The 22,423-nt window shown below is 36.4% G+C and overlaps 1 protein-coding gene across 2 annotated transcripts in view; it reads right to left on the bottom strand.

Annotated features, from left to right (window-relative positions):
* The window catches only part of GRB2 (growth factor receptor bound protein 2), a 97,827-nt gene that overhangs the window by 15,498 nt on the left and 59,906 nt on the right, over positions 1-22,423 (bottom strand). For both annotated transcript variants that reach the window (XM_051995109.1, XM_051995108.1), the window contains one exon: positions 4,549-4,646. In XM_051995109.1, the coding sequence (XP_051851069.1) occupies positions 4,549-4,646 (98 nt within the window). The remainder of the gene's footprint in view (positions 1-4,548; positions 4,647-22,423) is intronic.

Raw genomic sequence — 22,423 nt, 5'->3', positions numbered from 1 at the left:
CTCATTGCTGAAATGAAGGTAGAGAAAATTATGCAATATTCTGAATGGATCCATTACAAATCTGTTACATATCAACTGGGCCCTCACTGCTGTTAGAAAATCCTATGATTCTTGCCTTATCAATTCACTGTTCCACTCTATTCAATGATTCTTCCAAATCTTTTCATCCTTTCTCAGATCTCTTATGGTTTCCTCTCCTCTCAACCTCTCAAATGAGATCTCACTTTATATTTTAGAGAAAACACTGAGGCCATTGCTGTAAACTACCCCTTTTCCCCTCTGTATCTTCTCCTATAATCGTTTTGCCACTATCTTGTTTCCTCATGAAGAAGGGGGCCTTACTCTTTATCAAAGGCTAAACTCTCTACCTTTTCAAGGGATCCTAATTCCATCACATCCGCTTAAAAAGATGGTACCCATGTCACTCCCATTTTACCACTGATCTTCAATTTTTCCCTCTCTACTGGCTCACTCCCTATTATATGCACACAAGTTCATGTCTCCCCCTATTAAGAAAAAATTCCTCACTTGATCCTTCCAGTCCCAATTATCATCCTATATCTCTTCTGCCTTTCCTAGCTAAACTCCTGGGAAAAGGCCATTTACATTAGGTGCCTCCACTTTCTTTCCTCTCTTTCTTAATCCTTGTCCCTCTCTCCCTCTGCCACCATTCACCCTCACCAATTCACACACATCTACCTTACCAATTTGGCTTCCAATCTTCACATTCCACCAAAACTGCTCTCTCCAAAGTTATCAATGACTTCTTAGTTCTCTATCCTCATTCTCCTTGACCTTTCTGAAGCTTCTGAGATTTTTGATTACTGTCTCCCCCTTGATACTCTCTTCTCTTTAGATTTTTGGGAAATCACTCTCTCCTGGTTTTCCTCCTACCCATTTGATCACTCTTTCTCAGTCTCTTTTGTGGATCCTCATTCAGAGCATATCCTCTAATCCTAGATATCTCTCAGACTGACCATGGCTCTCTTTTTTCCCCTCTACATGACTTTACTTGCTAATCTCAATAGGTTCCATGGATTTAATACCATCTCTGTGCTGATGATGATTCTGAAATGTACCTATCCTTCCTTTTAGATATCTTGAACTGGATATCCACTAGATATCTTAAGCTAAAGACATAAAAAATAGAACTCATCATCTTTCCTCCTAAACTCTCATCCCGCTTCTAACCTTTTATTGTTAAGGTCAATATCACCTTTCCAGTCCCTCAGGTTCACAACCTAGAAGTCAATTTTTACTCTCTCTCACCTCCCATAGCCAATCTGTTGCCAAAGTCAGTTGATTTCACCTTTAAAATATGTCACAAATATTCCTCCTTCTCTCTTTTGACACTGCCACTATTCTAGTGCAGGCCCTCCTCACCTCACTGCCTGGCCTATTATAATAACCTGCTGGTGGCTCTGTCTGCCTTAAGTCTATCTATACTCCAATTCATCTTCAATTCAGCTCACAAAGTGACTTTCCTAAAGCAGAGGTCTAATAATGGCCCCAGGATTCAAAATAAAACATTCTTCTTAGCATTCAAAACTCTTTTCAGTCTTCTCATACCTTATCCCCATATATACTCTTTTTGAGGCAGTAATACTTCTCCAACTAATTTTACAAATAAGGGACTGAGACAAATAGGGTTAAAATGATTTGCTCAGATTTATATAACTTGTTAACTAGTTAAATGTCTTGAGGCTGGATTTGAACTTGCAAAGAGGAGCCTTCCTGACTCTAGGCCTAGCATGCTATTCACTGTACTACTTAGCTACCCTTTGGAAATGGAGTTGGATGAATTGCATTAGGATCCCTGTAAGCTCTTAAGATTCAGAGTAATGTTCCCAAGAACCATGGAGTTTATATGGTCTCTGCACTCTACTTCCTCCTTGATATTACTTTAATTGACTTGTCATTCATCATCTTGCCCATTAAGTATAGGTGGACCTAATGCTCTGTATTTGGCTTTCTTTTTATCTATATACATTTATGCCCTTTTTGATTATCTACATATGAGTTCAATTAGATTCTCTGAGTAGATTACTCCTAAATCTTTATCTAGCTTTGATCTCCCTTAAATTTACCCTGTAATTGGATTGATAAGATTTTCCCATAGGATATCCCATAAGCATTTCAAAATTAATATGTCAAAAGCAAAATTACTTTCAAAGTCCATAAGACAACATAATCCTTTTTAAAATCTGATCCTCCAAAATTTCCTCTTTTCGTTGACAGCCTTTGTCCCTTCTAGTCACCCAAAGGATAAACATTGGAGTCATCTTTGATTCTTCATGTCCTTACTTTACTACATTCAATTAATTGCTAAATTTTGTCAGTTTGTCCTCCCTAACACTTTTAGTATCTATCCCCTTCTTTACAAATACAGAGCAACTACAATCATTCAAGACTACCTCTTCAATGGCCTCTCTACTTATAGTCTCTTCCTTTCCAATCTATCCTTTATAACAGAGTGCATAAAGCAAACTTCTCTGGGCAAAGGGACGTCCGGGAAAATATGCATACTTTGCTCAAAAATCTTCCATGGCTCTCTAATGCTTCTAGGCTAAAACTTAAAATTCTTCAATTTGGCATTTAAATAACTTCATAATTTGGCTCCAACTATGCCTTTTTACATACAACCAAACTAGACTAGAAGTTTCTCAATGAACACTCCATTTCCTACCTCCATCCATCTACAACTTCCTTTTCAATTCTATTTTCACAATACTCAATCTGCATTCCCGGATCCCTCCTTTCCCAAAGCGATCTGAAAGTCACTTGATTTCTCTAGGCCTTAGTTCTCTCATCAGCAAAATGAAGAGCTGGTCTCTATATTATGACTATGTTCTCAAATACTCTAAGAAATCTTGGTATGGCCATCTCTCTTGCTTCCATCATTCATTCTTTAACTTAAGATTATACTTTGCTGCCCCTAGAATGTGTGTTCCCTGAGAAAAGGGACTGTTGTCTGTCTAAAAAATTAATTTGGGCATTTAATTCATTTATTAAAATTAAACTGTGTTTAATTTGTAATTCTAAAAACCTTGCTATCAAATGCCCCTTCCTTTCTAAGAGAAATAGAAAGAAAACCAAGCACATAATATTCTATCACAGTTCAGAAACTAACAATGATCCTGTGTTTAAAACTCTTTAGTTATAGAGATTGTCCTGCAATATGAAACATGAATGAAATTATATACTTCTGACATGTAAAAAAATTTTTAAGAGTATGATAAATTGAGGTAATTTCAAAGTTACTTTATTATTTTGGGTGGCAGGCACTGTGTTAAGCATTTTACAGTTATCTCATGTTATCGTCACAACAACCCTGGAAGTGAGATGCTATAGCATTACCTCCATTTTATAGATGAGAAACCTGAAGCAGACAAAAGTTACATGGGTTGCCCAGGTTGTCACAGAGTGAGTGTCTGAGGGCAGATATGAATTCAAATTTTCATTATTTGAGGCCTACTGCTTTCTTTATTCACTGCTCTACCAGTTGGTCTTAATTTTCATTCTTCGGAGCTCAAAAGTGGTTGAATATGACTGGATCACAGTTCCCAATTATCTTGTAGATATGTAGAGAAATGATGCATGCTATATGCATTACAGTCAAAAACTTGAATGTGCTTCCAAATTTCTTAGAAATGTAATATTAAAAAAACTAATTAGAATTAAATGACTCTCTTCCTCAACAAATTCTATGCATAATTGAACTTCTGAAATAATTTGGCCTTTCTTATCTTTTCTAAATGTTATGATTTAAATTCATCCAATCTGAAGTAATTTCAAGTAGAATCAGGCTTTATAGCCATGTACACCAGTTAATGCAATATTTTCCAGCGTAAAAACCTACATCTTCTTTTATCAAAGTTTTAAAACCACAATGACAAAGAACTTTAGATCAAACAATAAACTGAACTTATGTGGTTTTGTTTTTTTTTTTTTGAGGATGATATGAGAGAAAGAAAGTTGTATGTATTACCTAGTTAGTGTATATCTGACCAATTTTAGAGACAGATTCATCAATTGTAAACACTTATCTGGTTCTATTTTCTCTGGAAAGTCTCCAAATGACCACTTCTTTCAAAAGGTTGCAGACTCAATTTTGAAAGGTTTATTTTCAGCTTCAGTGACTACTCCTTTTGTCCCCTCCTCCAAACTCAAAATAAATACTTATTCATTTAATAGCTGCAAAAAATTTATCTGCTACTAGCTTCCTGCTCTTCTTCTGGTAAGCAACTGTTATCGTCACTTGAATCTTTTAGTAACCAGAAACAGGAGTTCTCAAAGTGAAAGGGATTACTAGTTTAGTTAAGTGACAAAAATCTAGGAGACATTTGAAATTTTTTAAAAAGTCAAATGTTGAAGAAATTCTTTCAGTTTTTGTAAATACTTAAACTACTTGATACAAATTTTAACTAAGAAACTTTGAGTCTTCCATCATACTAGCTTCTTAAATACCCCAGTACCCACTATATATAAGAAACCATTCTTGAGAAAGTAAGTCAAATTGACACTAGAAATTAGTGAAATTTAACTTACGGATGTGGTTTCATTTCTATGTAGTTTTTGGGAATGAAGCCATCTTTTCCATTAAGTTCTGCTTTATACCAATTTTGATCACATTCTTCATTCAATACCTGAAAAAGAATAAGACATACCACCAGATTACTCACATATTCCTCTTGACATGGATAGCTTTGGAGATAACATGGACACATGGACAAATGTCCTTTCCTTAACAGAAAATGCTAGCTGTTGGGTTAACTATCCCAATAACTTTCCTGTTAACTACAAGCCAGAGTTCTAACAATCTTAAGGATCTAAAATAATCTGGAACTAACAAGTTCACCGTGGAAGTGGAATAATAGTTTCTAAGCAGAAATTGACATACTGAAATTATTCACTAACAGTCCTTCTCCTTCCCAAAAAGGAACTCTGGTTGGCAATAAATATAATAATTTTTTTTAAAAAGCCATTGAGTGGCTTTTTAAATGAAAAATAAGATAAAAAGGAGATGGAAAAATAAGAGAATAGCAAAAGGCAGACACAGTGGAATGTCCAAGTAGCAGTAGAGATTAGGTCAAGATCTTTTTAGATTTTAATTGCTTCTGAGGGCTTGATGGTCTCTTCTTCTGTCTCCAAATACATTTTAAAAATCAATTTATTATTTTCATATCACCTATATTTTCTGCTATATCTTTTCCCCTCCCAGAAAGACATCTCTCATAAAAAGAATAAGAAATGAAAAAATTTCAGTAAAATTAACCAACATATTAGAAAAAGTTAGGCATAATATGTAGTGTTTTGTACTTATAAATTGCTATTTCTTTAAAGAAGCATCAGAGGGACCAAGTTTGAGCATTATAATTTGATTCTGTTGTTATTTCCCATGATTGTAGTCATTGTGTATATTTTGTTCTCCTGATTCTGCTTACTTCCATTTCTATTAGATGCATAAGTTTTTCCGTGTTATCTCTGTATTTATATCCATTATTTCTTATAATTCAGTAATATTCCACTTCTCTTAAACACTACAATATGTTCACTCATTTTCTAATCGATTGGTATATTCTTCGTGTCTATTTCATTTTTATCATAAAAATGATGATGGGACTTTGTCACTAACCTCCTTGGGGAATAAGCTAGCAATGAAATCTCTGGGTCATCTTACCTTTTTCTTAGCATAATTTTCAATGGATTCACAGAATGACTGGATTGATGTTTTCATAATCCCTATAATATTGCCTTTTATAATCTTTTGATAGCTTCTATTTCTTTTCTGAGAATTTCTTCCCTTTCCATATCTGTGAAAGGTATATGATATAATTCTATTCTGATTTTTAAAGTGATATACTTAATTTTCAGGGCACATATTTACCGAAATGTGAAATTGGGAACAATTTAAAATGTATGGTTATATTTTGTAGATATCTTATATTTTCAGATTTAAGGCACACTGAATTATAGTAACCAATTCCTGATTTTTCCCTGCTTACCAATTTGATTAGTGTTTTACAATATAGTTTGAAGTTTAGAAGTTCTATTCTCCTTAATTCCTGCTTTTTTTCCATTGTTTTCCTTGATATTTTCAATTTTTTCTAAATGAAATTATTATTATTGTTTTATCTCTTTCTATAAAATAGTTTATTAACTATTTGAATGGTATAGGACTTAATCTGTAAAGTGACAAAACTATCCCAAATCACATAATATCAACAGCAACAAAAAAAGCTTTTGATTAAGTATAATATAAACATAACTAAAAAACCTATAAAGCATAGGCATATAAGGATTATTCTTTTAATATGACAAAAGTATTTATAAATTCAAAGCTAGCATTAAATATTATACTAAAACACTAGAAGACTTCTTAATTAGTACAGGAGTAAAGCAAAGATAAGTATCAGGAAACTTGTAGAATTAATCAATCATAAAAATTACATAATAAATATTTACAAAGTATTGTAACAACTTTGAGAAAGACAGGACTAGAAACTCAGAACATTAGGATGCTTATAGCTGCCAGTAGACTTCTACCCAATATCATGGAAACAGCAGCATTTGATCCCATAGTGGAAAATATTTGCAAAGACCAAGAATTTATTTAGCAGAGCCAAGTAGAAGTCAGAAAAGTTAAAAGAGAAGGGTCCTGAAGACTTTTCCTTAACGCCATCCTAAACCACTAAAACAATACTATATAAATGTTAATGATGATGATGAAAAAACGATGATGACAATGACAACAATAATGGTATCCACACAAAGTAGGAGCTATGAAGGCACTGAAATTCAATGAGCCTGTGACTTCCCTTTCCTTTTCAGTATTTCAAACAAAAGCCAGCCTTTACCCTTATCCCTTAGCTGTTCAAACCACCAGCTTTTTGTCATTTAGTGTAATGGGCTGAAACTGAGCAGATGCATTGAGGTTCAGACAGGGAAGCACTTAAGGCCAATTACCAAATGGACAATACTCTATCAGCATTTGCTTGGAAAATGGACTGACCCACCATTCTGTGCAGCTTGATCTGTTTCAGATCAAGGGTGGAGTAAGAAAGCCAGAGTGACTCCTGGCCAGATTCGTGTAGCCATTCCTCTCACGTCCACAAAGAATGAAGACCAAGGACTTTTGCTTATCCTGACTCCAGCTGATTCTAAAGTATCCTGGGTGCTAACGCGGTCATCACATTTGGTGCCCATCATGGAACAAAGGACCCTACTTTCACTGAAGAAGTCTCCAGTGACCAGAAAATTGAGTGAGTATTTTAATAGACAAACAGGGAACTTACTTTGTTAAGGGCTAAACTAGTAACCTTTTCTAAATGAAATGGGGCAGACAATGCATCTACTCAGTTTCAGCCCATTACACAAAATGACACCCCCAATCCCACCCCCCGAAAGGAGATCCACAGGAAGCATACTCAGACTGATATTTATGACTTGGGAGCAGATTTATGGATTCCTGGATACATTAGAATGTACATCCCCTTGGTTCTTCAATGAAAAAGAGATAAGGCTAGATAACTAGAAACTTGTAGGATATCAACTATGTAAATATTATAATGATAATGGTTCCGAGTCAATTTCCAAAGAAACATTCTATATATACACAACATAATACAATTGGCCTTAAAAAATTCTGCAAGTTATAGAAAAAAGAAAATTTTCAGAACAGCCAGATGAGAAAGTGTGAGGAAAAAGAGAACAAAGACAAACAACAGTTTAATGATCCTATCCCTACAAGGCATGGAGATTTAAGTGAGGTTCAAGGGTGTGGTGATATTCCATCTCACCAGGCAGCTTCAATCCAGCCTAAGGAGCAGATAATTGACACATCCCTATCAACTCCACCTTCCCGGATGGAGGGAGGAGGAGTAGTGGGAGGGACAGTGGCACCACCAGCATCTCTCCTCCCCCTCCCCTCCCAATAGATTGCAAAAGACAGTACTTAAGGCCACAGAGGAAGGGAAGGATATGGGTGAGTTAAAACTACATATATATACTGTGATTCAATAGTTTAATTCTTCAGGTCAAGGAAGTAGAAGACTTTTGACATAGAAATCCTCAAAGACTTGAAAAATGCTTGCACTCTTTATGGGGCTACATCAGCTTATGTTAAGATGTTATTACAGAATTTGGCTTATGAAGTCTTAACCCCTAGTGACTGGAAATCTATAGCAAGGGTATACTTAGAACCTGGACAAAACTTGTGGCTTTCTGAATATAGTGAGCTCTGTAGGATACAAGCCCAGTGGACCTTAATACTTCAATCACGACTAACAGGTGTAGGTTCTTATGCAGAAATTTTAGTACAGATTCATTAGCCCATAGCAGCATATGAGTAAATTGCTGCTGCTGCTGCTATCAAAGCATGGGCTTCTCTCCACAATAAAAACGACAAGAGTGAGGCCTTCACAAGAATTACACAAGGGCCAAATGAATCCTTTGCTGATTTTGTGGGATATTTGCAGACAGCTATCATATGAACTAATAGTGAAAATACAGTAACAGACATTTTGATAAGGCAACTTGCTAAAGAAAATGCTAATGAGGTTTGTAGAAGAATTATACTAGGACAACACAAGGATGCTCCTTTAGATGAGATCATAAGACACTGTGCCACAGTGGGCACTTTTTTAAAGCCAGGCTATGAAGATTTCCCAAGATCCCAACATGGGAAGACAGGATCCCTTCTGGCAAGGGATTTCCAGAGATGCTCGTCAATGCTTTCAATGTGGTAAAGTAGGGCACCTGAAAGCTCAATGTTGGCATAGAGACAGAGTGAGAAAACAGGGTGGGAGAACAAGACCCAATACCCCATGTCCAAAATGCAACAGAGGCTTCCATTGGGCCTTTGAATGTAGACTGATTCAAGGAAACGGGATGAAGGGCCCAGCTCCAGGGCCCCAGGCAAAAAACACTAGGGGCATGATGGTAGCTGAGGCTACACCCAGAGAGTACCTACAAGTCTAGTACTCAGGCATGACCAATCAGCCAGGAAGCCATCTGATGGGAGAAAGGGATTACACAAACAATCAGCAAGGAAGCAACCTGATGGGAGAAAGGGATTACAATTGGGGAGAATAGAGTTGTATGCAGCTGGGACAACTGAGATACCCCCTGGAGAAGTGAAATCTGTTCCTCTCCAGCCTATGGATCCCTTGCCTCCAGGCATAGTAGGCTTGACCATGTCACCTCTGAGAGCACTTACAAAACAGTATCCATCCATATACTGATGTGGGAAACTGGGGAATGTGTAGATAATATCCCAGTTTCTAATACAGATAGACAATGTGTCTACTACATGTAGCATCAGATTTACTAATACAGACTCCTAATAAGCAATCTGGTGATAGTCACCCAGATTCTGACTCCAAGCAACAAAATCCAGGAATATACTGAACAGCAGTTGTGACAGCTGACTGACCTATGCTCACTATCTATATAAATGTCATACCATTAGAAGGATTGGTAGACACAGGTGCAGATCATACAGTCATTAGAGGTGCCAACTGGCCCAGTCACTGGCCAAAGATTAAGGCAGACACCTACATGTCTGGCGTAGGAGGATCAATAGCAGCTGAAGTTAGTGCTACCCCTCTGAGATGGACTTTTGAAGTTTTTACTCCTTTTATACTTGAAAAAATCCCATCCATCTGTGGGGAAGAGACATTTTACAACAATTAGGATTAAAAATGAGTACTTTGGTTTTTTTAGACAGGGCTGTTGCTGAAGGCCTGCCAACACTTTCATCTATTCCTGTCCAATGGAAAACTGATACACCAGTATGGATAGAACAATGGCCCTTAGGTAGTGATAAAATCCAGGCCTTATTAAATATAACACAAGAGCAACTTGACTAAGGACATTTACAACCTTCTCTAAGTCCTTGGAATTCCCCAGTATTTGTTGTAAGAATAGAAACTATGGGAACTCTTTAGCCTGGACTTCCATCTCCTACTCAATGGTCTAGAGAATGGTCTCTTTGGGTTCTAGACATTAAGGATTGTTTCTATTCTATCCCTCTAGATAAGGAGGATATGAAAAGATTTGTCTTTTAAGGGCCCAGCGTTAACTTAGCTGAGCCATATAAAAGCTATGAATGGACAGTTTTGCCACAGAGAATGAAAAACAACCCTACTATATGTCAAATGTATATTGTTGCTGCTCTTACTCCAGTAAGAAAAGCATTTCCAAAAGTAATGTTATTACATTACATGGATGATATATTGGGATGTATACCTGAGGAACAAATGTTAGAAGCATGTCTACAAAAGACCATGGAAACACTAAGGAACTACAAATTGCACACAGCTCCAGAAAAAATTCAAAGACATGCTCCTCTCCCATATTTAGGATATGAAGTATATCCTAAGGTGCTTACAGTACAAAAACTTTCCTTAAGAAAAGAGAAGCTAAACACCTTGAATGACTTTCAGAAATTGATAGGAGATATCCAATGGATGCAACCAGTGTTAGGCTTGACTACCTAGCAATTGCAACCATTATATGACATTTTAAGGGGAGATGTTGGAATCTTTACAAACTGTTAAGTCATTAGAGTTGAGATGTTTTGGGCCAGAACCTGAAACAAGGTACTAAGTAGAACTAATTGATACAATGCTTGTGTTTACACCTTTACTCATTGGAATTCACAAGTATGGGAGATTCACAAAGTTAACTGTATAACTTTGAGAATTCATACCTTCCTTGAAGCTCTTAGGGCCAGAGAGCACTCTGGGAAGAAACCCATAATCCCTCTCTCTCGAAGGAGCATAAACAGAGCTTCAATGGGCCAGTAAAAGAAGTTTTTCAGAGTGGAGAAGCTACAAGTTGAGAATGGAGCTGAATTTAGATTGAGAAGGGAGCATCAAGTGAGTTCAGTCAGAAGCCCTCTTTGAGTGAGGAGTTTTACTTCGAAACATTGACTGGGGTTGAAGAGGAGCACTCTGGGAGATTGAGAGCCAGAAGTCCTCTCTCAGTGGCAAGACAGATTCAACTTGGTGCTGGCTCTGGAGGCTGAAGAAAGCAGAGGCAGAAGCAAAAGACAAAGCTGCAAGAGCTCTTAGAACCAAGCAGAGAGATAGGCCTCAACTAACCGGGCTATTTTGGAAGGAGAAAATAAATATTTGCATTTTTACTATCTGGCTGCATTTTGGATGATTATTGATCTGAACTGATACTAAGGCTGCCTCCAGAAAACCTCCCCGAGAAACCTGCTTTCTCCCAGAGAGAACCATCTTTTATATTATTTTAAAGAAGAACAAGAACTCCAACAGGGAGACAGTGCTTTAAACTCACCGCGTCAGTTTACAAAAGAAATTCAAGCGGCTTTAAGAGAAATTTAATTGGCTTTATCCAATGTGGTTGAAAGAGTCACTCAACCTTGGAAATATCAGTTTTTGCTACACAAGAGGCACCCACAGCAGTCCTTCATCAAGGAGAAGTGTGATAGAGTGGGTGAACCTCCTAACACAATCAGAACAAAGCCTTACTCCTTACCCAGTGCTTGTAGCTAGAATTTTATTAAAGGCCATTAAGCGAGCAGTACAGTTATCTGGGATAAGACCTGACAAGATATACACCTTTTATACTAATACACAAATTAATGTGTGCTGTGAAACCACCCCAGAGTGGCAAATTTTATTAGTTATGGCTCCAAATTTTACACAGAGGTCTCCATTAAAGATAATCAGCAGACTATTACATAATTGGCAATGGATTCTTGAAGAAAAAGTTTCTAAAGTTCCTCTTAAAGGACCAACTATTTTTACAGATGCATCCAAACATTTGCGCTGTATACTCTCGTGACTTAACTGTAAAGAGAGTAGTCAGAACTCCTTTTCAGTCCACTCAGCAGAATGAATTGTATGCAATCATTCTAGCTCTTACTTATTATCCAGGAGATATAAATATAATATCTGATTCGGCCTATTCAATAGGTGTGGTACAAAGAATTGCCACAGCCCAAATAAAATTTGTAGCCTCTAATATATATCAGCTCTTTAAGAAACTTCAAGAGCAAGCGAGAAAGCATCCATGTAAGATTTATATCTTGCATGTCCACTCTCATAGTGGACTTCCAGGTCCTATTTTTGATGGTAATTCAAAAGCAGATAGACTTCTAACTATGTTAGCCAATACTCCTTTATTTCAAGAAGCCCAGGAAATCTCATTCTAAATATCATAAGGCTGCTCGAGCTTTATGTTTACAATTTGGAATAACAAGAGAGGAAGCTAGGAGCATAGTAAAAGCCTGTACAGCTTGCCTTCATTTCCATGCTCCTACACTGCCTCCAAGGAAGAATTCTCGTGGTTTGAGACCCAATGAAATTTGGCATAGGGATGTGACCCATTATAAATCTTTTGGTCGCCTGTCTTTTATCTATCCACGTTGTAGTAGACACCTTTTCAGGATTCACTTTTGCAATACCAGCAGCAAAAGAGACAGCCCGAGTGGTCACTGAATTCCTTATCCAAGCATTTGCAATTATAGGTGTGCTACAAGCAATAAAAACAGATAATGGACCTGCATATACTTCTAAACATTTTGCACACTTTTGTGCACAGTATAAGATTTTACACACCACTGGCATATCCTTTAATCCTCAAGGACAGGCAATAGTAGAGAGGAGAAACAGAGACAAAGACGATCCTCCAGAAACAAAAGAAAGGGGGAGCCACAGATGACCCTAGAGAACTTCTAAATCTAGCCCTTTATACTATTAACTTCTTGATTTTTGACAAAGATGGACTGGCTCTGGAAGACAGGTTTTATAACCCACCAGAAGGGCGGTGTCCAGTGCAAGCAGCTCCACTATCTTTAGATAATTGCCAGGAGATGTGGAGAGACCCAGAAAGTGGTGAATGGAAGGGACCAGATAGGTTAACTGCTTGCATCTTTACAGGTGGAAAAGGAATCAGATGGGTACCAACGAGCTGTATTCACTTGGAGCAGACCCTTGAAACGAAGGAGAAGACCCAAGAAACATTGGGTAGTTCTGTCGTTAACTGTGCCCACCACTGAAAGAACATGACAGTTTTAGCGTTTGACTCATGGACATCAAAAATTGTTGGACTTCAAAACCCTCAGGAATCATTGGATTCTCTGAGACATGATAAGATGGTTGTAGGACTTGAAAACCCTCAGGAATCCCTGGACTCTTTGCGACATGAAAAGACTGTTGTAGGAGGACTTGAAAACTCTCAGGAATCACTGGATTCTCTGAGACATGATAAGAATATTGTAGGACTTGAAAGCCCTCAGGAATCATTGGATTTTCTGAGAAATGTTAAGACTGTTGCAGGACTTCAAAATCTGCTAGAATCATTGGATTCCCTGACACATGAAACAATGGACAATAGATTGGTTTTGGACTATCTCTTGACTGCTGAAGAAGGCGTATGTGTGACTGTTGTTTACATATCCTCCTTCTAGGACTTCTGGAAATCTTTTACAATACCATGTTGATTCATATTGTGTGTTATATCACTACTTGCATGTCCAATTCATATTTGTCACACATCGAGCCTGCAATGAGTGTGGGGAGAGTCATCACTAATAGCCTGTGTGTTATTGTTATGTGCTTGTGTAATACCTCCCAACTCATGGATTTGTGCATACCTGTTTCTAATAAGACCCTTCAGCCCAGAAACCTGCTAGCAATCCCCACTTCCCTTTGGTGCTGAGATGTCAGGGAGGGCATGATCATCTCCTTTTTAGTGCTTTCACCTCCCTTCCAGAGAAGTCGTGGAATGAGGATGGGGGGGTGGGGGTGGGGGTGATCACCTCTCCTTGGGGGCTCTCATTTCCCTGAGAGGTCAGGGATGGCGTGACCATCTGTGTTCTAAAACAAAAGAAAATGGGAGATATAATGGGCTAAAACTGAGCAGATGCACTGAGGTTCAGACAAGCAAGCTCATGAGGCTAATTACCAATTGGACAATACTCTATTAGAATTTGCTTGGAAAATGGCCCACCCCACCATTCTGTGCAGCTTGATCTGTTGCTGTATAGAGAGATGAGGAGAAGGGATAAAAGGGTGGGGTAAGAAAGCCAGAGTGACTCCTGGTCAGATTTGTGTAGCCATTCCTCTCATGTCCACAAAAAATGAAGACCAAGGATTTTGCTTATCCTGACTCCGGCTGATTCTAAAGTATCCTGGGTGCTAGCAGTCATCACAATTTAGTAACTTTCAGAATAGAGGAAAAGAAAAAAAAGAGAAATCTCTTGTGTCTCATGAGGTCTATACTGATCCAGAAAAAAAAAAAAAAAATGAAGAATGTTACCCCTTCCTGAAAGAAAGCTGGTAGATTCAATATACAGAATGATATATAGATATCTGTAAATAGCCAACACAAGAATTTGTTTTGCTTGATATCCATATTTGTTTCAAGGACTCCCTTCCCATTTTTAAAGGTGGGGAGATTGGGAAGGAGAATAAAAACAAATACTGAATTATGACAAAATTTATTTAGAAAAGTATATTCAACTCATTAATCCTCTTCTATTTTCTTCATGTATGACTTTAGTGACATAATTCTTCTATAGACTGCTTTGGGGCAATTCAGAAATTTTTGACATATTGTGCCATCATGATGATTATCTTACCATTTTAAGTGCATTATGGATTGTAAAGAGTGTTTGGTATTTTTGCTTTTGTACATTTACCTGCAATTTCTCTATGTCATACATAGCCAATTTTTGCAAAAGTACTAAATGGTGGTGAGAAATGTACATTCTTTGCCAGTTTCACTCATCAAATCTCATAAATCTTTAAAAAATTAAAAAAAAAACAAAAAACCCAACAATTCTTCTATCAAGTTTCTTTCTTTTTTAAACTTTTTATTGACAGAACCCATGCCAGAGTAATTTTTTACAGCATTATCTCTTGCACTCTTCTGTTCCATTCATCAAGTTTCTAAATGACTTTTTAAAAAAAAAAAGGTGTTCCATTCCCCTTATATTCCTGGGAGGAATAAATGTTCTTTCCCCTAAAAAAAGAACAGGTAGCAATAGCAAAGTAGCAAAATAGCAAAGAATTAAGCAATCATTCTTCCTGAAATTTTAAACATAAGTTATAAGAATTTTATCTCCCTAGAGCAGAATAAAATCTCTAAATACAAGGTTAGGATAAGGGACTGTTAGGTTGGTGATGGAGTGAAATTAAGTAGTAAGAAAGTCTGACATATTAGGATTGTGGAAAAAGTAGGTTATCATCACTGTACATTCTTTGGGCAATTCATAATTTCTTAAGGCCTCATTCTCATCATTCCCAATATAAGGTGGGTGAAGGTTTTGACTTTCTCACCTGGCTATACTACTTTGGGACTAATCTTCACCATACCTCAAGAAGCTAATTAATGAGATGACTTCACTATCCTGCAAAATGTCATTAGCCTTAGTACTCCACCCCATACTTCTCTGTTTTGGAGGGTAGGAACAAGAATTTCAAATCTCCATTTAAGGAAAATGTTCAGCTCAGACTTTTTACTCTCACCTGGCAACACGATTTTGGAACTTCTCTGACTGACTAAACCATGCTTCTAAACTGGATACCGGCCCTACTCTTCAACTTCCTTCTCTCCATTAGATTGTAAACTCCCAGTCGACAGGAATTGTCTTTTTTCATATTTGTATCCCCAGTACTTAGCATAGTAACTGACATACAGTGGGGTGCTTAATAAATGTTTATTAACTATTGATAGGGAGATGATCTCTAAGGTCCATTTCTGTTGGAATTCTTACAAAGTGTTAAGTCATTAGAATTGATAGAGACAATAATTATCTAATTTAGCATGGTTCAGTATGATTGATCTGATCCTACAAGGAGATGTTATGGGCCAGAACTTGAAACAAGGTACTAAGTGGAACTGAGGAGACAATGTTTAAATCTAGTTTAGAATTGATTTAATCTTACAACAAATAATGGTTTCCCAGTGATATAATGATTGGTGTGTACTCAGTGTACAGCATATAAGCAAGAAGCTCTCAGGGCCAGACACAGAAGCCCACTCTCAGAGGTGGAGACAGATTCATTCCACATTCCACCTTTGTGCTGGCTGGAGACATTCAGAGGGAGCTAGGGGCTGAAGCTCAAGATTCTGAAGGACACAATAAAGGACTGGATTTTAACTCCTGGTTGCATTTGAAGTGATTATTACTTGGAACTGGAACCCCCCCCCCCCCCCAAGAAACCTGCTCCCAGAAAGAACCATCATATTATAAAAAAGAAGATAACACCACACATTTACACTTTCTAAAATCTGTGGTAACTGTCTTTTGACCATATTCTCTTCTTATCAATTGTGGGAAGATCGATCTACTGGTATTTACTGGCAAAAAGAAGGAATCAGCAAAAATAATGCCATGGAAGTTTCCAGACAACCTGACCTACCATATAAAATATCCTCAAAATGAGTAGTGTTGGATGAATTAAAATTCAATAATAATTTCAGATTAAAACACCATTAGTTTCCTCCTCTCTCTTATCCCCCTGTAAGTCCAGATCTGAACTGGTAAAGAGCAAAGGAGAAAGTTGATTGTAACCAGCCAGATTGTTGTACTAGCTTAGTGGATCAACAATAGCAAAAGACAAAGCCAGATCTAAGGAGGAAATGGCCCAAGGAGACTGAGCCACCAAAAAGACATCTAGGACTGAAGCCAGCACAATAGAGCTCCATTATTTGACTTGAGTCTGTTAAGCCTGGAAGCAGTAAGGGACAAACATAGCTAAGAAAAAGGAGATTGAGATAGAATCTAAGAAAGAAATGGGGGTTGAAATTAAGAGATTAAAACAACACAGGCTTGCAGAAGAGATCAGAAACAGGAACAAAGATGCAGTATTCAGATTGCAATGGGGGAAATGAACAAGTTAGGCCCTCCATCCAAGGATACAGATGGAACAGGTGGAGTCAAGTCCTGATATAGAGTCACAATTTAGGAATTGAGACTGTGAGCAGGCATATGTAAACAGAAGAAAATTTCTAACATAAAGATATTATGTATATAGATATTATGTATAAAGGATAGCTGCCTTTTCAATAAGAACAGGGATAAAAGCCAGGATGTCCATTCCATTCTCACCACTATTATTTAACGTAGTTCTAGAAAAGCTAACTATAACAAAAAGATGAAGCAATTGAGGTAATAAATAAAGAGAAAGGTAAAAATTGTTGCTATTCACAGATGAGATGATTTAAAAAAGCAGAGGGAGTCAACTAAAAATTAAAAAAAATAACTTCAGCAAAGTGGTTAATATCCTTTTCACATAGTCGGGTGTGGTGCCCTCATGATTTGGGAAATCTGTGTAAAATTTTTTGGCTAACCCTTTGTTCCAAAGAAGAAATCTGAAATTTTTCTTTTTCTTTTTTTTGGGGGGTGGTGGTGGTGGTAGTAGTAGTATTACAATACCTTATTACAAAGTTTGGTTGATATTATATAATACTATACATTCATGCAAAACTTTCTAAACTTTTTTTTGTGTTGTCTGCTGGTCATTTTGTATGTCATTTGTGACTTCCACAAAACTCCCCTGCAAATTCCCATTTAATTTCTTAAGCTAACCCATGATATATCACAAATGTGATAGGGAAAATCACAAAGTGGACAACCATAAAACAAAGCTACAGTAACCATAGGTCTCTCTGCACATTATCTACCCATCTATCTACCTATCTTTTTTTTCTCCTTCCTTTGAATTGCTTTTCTTCATTCTTTTTTGTCTGTTTGTTTTTGCTGTGGCAATTGAGGTTAAGTTGATGAGGGTTGTGGTCCTTTTAAGAAACTAGTCCTTTCAGACTGATTTATTCCTTTCTGATTCCCAACCCCTCTTAGTTGGTGTATTATCAATTCAAGAAAGTAGGACCTTTGATTCACAAATCCTGGTCAAAAGCACCCCTTTGAATTCCAATAGGAGATGGGGCTCTCCCAGTCCCGATAGGATCTGAGCCAACTTGGGCTGTCCCAGCCCCCATTCTAATGATCTGCTCAGGTTTCCCAATCCCCACCAAGCAAATTCTAGCCCTTGCTGAAACCTAGCGAGGTGCCAACTTGGGACTCCACCCACAGGCCCCTCCAGCTGAATCTCTCATTAAAAAAGAGCCAAGCTGGAATCCTCTCTTTGCAGAGGGTCGAAACATGCCAGCGCCATGCCTGGCACCAAGGTCTCTCTGCCTACTGGAATCCTGTTTCCGGTGCCCTCTTATCTCTACCTTCACCTATTTCCTTAACTAGACTTTAACCTTACTTCCAAACTTCATAATAAACCTCTTTTATCAATCTAGGTTTTTGGGTTGTAAATTCCTTTACAATACTCTTGTGCTGCTACTAGATCTCATTTAACTTCGTAATCTAGTGCCAAATCCAAAGGGGATCGCAGGGGACCTCTATTTGACTCCCTGTACCCTGAACCTGCCATTAGACCTCAAAGAAACCCTACTTTCATTTGGGTACCCCACATCTAGACCTCATTAAAGTGACTTGCCCAAGGTCAAACAGCTAGGAAGTGTTAAGTGTCTGAGGTCAGATTTGAACTTAGGTTCTTCTTGAGTTCAGCACTGGTACTCTTATCCACTGTACTACCTAGTTGCCCCTCTCTCTGCATATCATCAATAAAAACTATTGATATGAGAGAGAAAATGAAATTCCATTAAAATTAACTAAAGAATATATAAAATGACTAAGGAACCTATTTTTCAAGTCACATACCTATGTCTTTTATGAAGACAAACTTCAAAATATCTTTTACAGAGGGCTTATTTGAAAAACCATTGGGAAAATTGTAATACATTCTGGCAGAAATCATATTTAAACTGACACAGCATTATCATACCAAGCTTTAAATAACCTATATAGATGGCATCATAAATTGGAGAAGGGAAGAAGATAATGTTCATAACTATGGTTAGGGAGAGAATAATTAAATGATAACCTCAAAAATGGATAATTATGTCTATATAAAACTGACAATTTTTTACTCAAGCAAAATTAATTACTAGTCATCCCTAGACATTCTAGGGTTTCACATTCCTGGTTTTGTTATTCACATGTTATCCATCAATAATTAAATAACATTTTTTGGTGATTTGTGGTACTGTCAAAAATCAAAACCAAGGCAATTTTGTTACAAGTTTCAGTGCCTGACTATTCACTCTCTTTGAAAAGGCCTCCTCTCTGCCTCTCCACCATCCAGACTCAGTCACGTGATTTTCTAAGGCTATGATGATTGTATATTGTACTTCTCTAAGAAATCTATGAAGCAATTGCTGCAGCTACATGGCAACTGCAAAAACTATGTAAAATATGTGAGATTCTAATCTCTTAACTATAGAAAACACAACATTTTTATGGGTGTAGTGTGATATTTTACTTATTTTTTTGTGTGTGTGTTAAATAAATATGGTCAGAATTTTTTAAATAATAAAGGTTTAGAATGGAGCCTAGAGTTATTTGGTGTTTTTCACATTTGCAGGGATCCTGCAACTCCCATGTTGCTGAAGGAAGACTGTAGTTAGAATTAAAAGTGAAACAATATGCCCAAATGATCTATTAGTAACGATGAACTAGTATTCTTGGAAAGTAATTTAGAATTATGTCCCCAAAGTCACTAAATGGGGCATACTTTTTGACCAAGAAATACCACTACTATATACAAACACCCAAAATATCAATCATGGAGGATAAAGAGCCACAGGCACAAAAATTTTTATAGCAGCCCTCTGTTAGAGAAAAGAAGTGGAAACAAAATGAGTGCCAATCAATTGGAGAATGGCTGAACAAAGTGTAACCTATGAAAGCAATGGAATTAAATGATATATGAAAAAAAATTAAAAACTAGGAAGACTTACATGAACTTATATGCAGTTAGATGAGCAGAGTGAAAAAAAATTTATATGACCATTAGATGTGTGTATGTGTGTGTATAGATGGATATATATGGAAGATTAAATAACTAAAATATTTTGCTTGAAGGGAAAATGATTTAGGATTAATTATAGTAATTTATCCCTGAGTGTAAAAAAGATTAAAACTAAATAGAAAATTATAATTTAAAAATATGTGTTCTTACTTCTACAATGACAAAAAAAATTGCAAATATCTAATCAAGGCAAATAGTTCTGTGTGATTTTGTTGCTCAAAAGCAAGAAAAAGGGGACTAATATGGTCCATTAATATTGTGAACTACACACAATGTAAGAGTGGTACAAAGTTGACTGGTCCATAATAAAAAAAATGAAGCACTCAATTCCATAATTCTACATGCAATAACCTAAGCCCTTGCATCTAAGTATCTAAAAGAGGTAACTTGTTTACTTTTGTTTTTATACATTTAATATAAAGTCAAAAGTTGGTTGAGTTAGCATGAATTGAGAAAAGGGATATATATTCACAGAAACAGTTTTTTTTTTTTTTAACTCTTTCTTTACAGTTGAAATTGATTAAAATTTACCATTTAGCTTAAAAAATACACACACACACACACACACACACACGCTCATGTGCACGAGTCTGTTACTTATCATCATAAAAACAAAACAAAAGAAATTGGTCAGTTGCCATTGAGCAGCAGGGGTCTGTTCTAAACTAAGCCATACTGGTTTTGCAGAGCATAGGAGCAGAGCATAGATAGGACTTTAGAGGTTATCTAGTCCAATGTGCTTATGTTAGAGAAAGATATTGAAAATCAGAGTAGTTTAGTGATCTTCCCCCCAAGGTCACATATTTAGTAAGTGGCAGCACCCGGATCTAGACCAAGCCCTGTGATTAAATCCAGCATGCTTTCCACTGTAACCCACACTGCTTCCCAACTATAAGATTATTTAATTCTTACAAGAAAAATAGAAACAAAGAGTACCAAAGAAACAGTAGTTGGATATATGTCATCCTTAAACTATATATATTCTTTCTAAGAGTAAAAGCTATGCTAGTAGAAGAAGATGGTAGGACAGGGCTCAGATGAGAAAAATCATTTGGGTAAGTGTTTAAAAAAAAAACAAAACCACAGGCTAGTATTCAAGATATTACAAACTTGAGCTAGAAAGATACAGAGGGGAAAAGTTTGTATGGAAAGAACTTAATATTTAATGATAATGTAAATAAGGTTTTTATTACTGTAAAATATAAGAATAAATAAGAAATTATATAAATAAATTAAAAGTGTGTATAAATATAAATAAGAAATAAGCATGAAAGATGAAAAGAAGAATAAAACAGAAATTATTAGTCTGGGATCAAAAAACTTTTTAATGAAAATGTTATGATAATTATTTCAAAATAATTGGTTTCCTTTTTCATCTCATATATTTTATGCATTTAAAAACATTAGTCTGAGAAGCAAATCAGACTTTTCACTAGAGTCCAAAGAGGTCTATGACCTAAAAGAAGATTAAGAATCCAATTGCTCAGAGCAAAGAATTCTGGTTCTAATAATTAGCAAAACCTGCATGATTTTGGTCAAGTTAGTATCTACCTGGCCTGTTTCCTTCCATTTCAATAAAATGAAGAGATCGGTTCTGTAAATATGTCTTGTTAAAAGATCAGACATAGTTTAAAAAAAAAAAACTCTTCATGACATATTAACAAAACAGAAAAAGATGGTTTAATCTAGTTATTATTGTTCCACTCAGTTTTGAGTCAGTGAAATTTAGCTGCTTATATAATCTCTGAAACAACTATTTCTATTTAAGGGGATATAAAGAATTTCCACTCAACCATGACTCCTTTTAAACCTAGTCCATTATATACCAAGCAGCTTCTTCCTCAAATTAAAATACACACACACACACACACACACACACACACACACACACACACACACACGACTAATTTTTTTTAACCTTTGCCCATTTATTACTTCCTACCACTGACCTTTAATCTTTAATTTATTCACTACATACACAGTGGCAAATTAAAAAAAATGTTTATATTGTAAAAACAAAATGATGGTGAACAAGGAAGAGAAGAAAGTATCTTTCAACAACTGATTTGTTTTGATATACTCATGTGCCTCAATGTGATCAATACATTAGCTGGAGAACTTAAGTGATTTTTCAACTAATGCCAGAATCAGTGTTCTGGTTCATTAAAACAACAACAAAAAAAGTTAAACTTATTGGCATGGTGTCACCCAACAATCACCCACGGCGTACTTTAAAGAACTACTAAATTATATTTACTCCAAAGGGATCCAAGTCAGCATAACAACAACAACAACAACAACAACAACAATGATAATAACTAGCCATGCACTACTAAGAAATACCCTCTGAATATCTCTGTACTTGAGGATGTTACCACCATCCCTGAGTCAATAATTATGAAGTCAGTTTATGGTGATGTAAAATATGGTTAAAGTTTTAAAATTAAATAAATTCTTGAGCAAATAAGACTATTGTAGCTGTTACTTTCCACAGGGTG

Source organism: Antechinus flavipes, chromosome 4 (assembly GCF_016432865.1).
Source record: "Antechinus flavipes isolate AdamAnt ecotype Samford, QLD, Australia chromosome 4, AdamAnt_v2, whole genome shotgun sequence".
In the NCBI taxonomy this organism is placed as follows: Eukaryota; Metazoa; Chordata; class Mammalia; order Dasyuromorphia; family Dasyuridae; genus Antechinus; species Antechinus flavipes.
The sequence above is the reverse complement of the archived record's forward strand: the minus strand, read 5'-3'. Positions and strand labels throughout refer to the sequence as shown.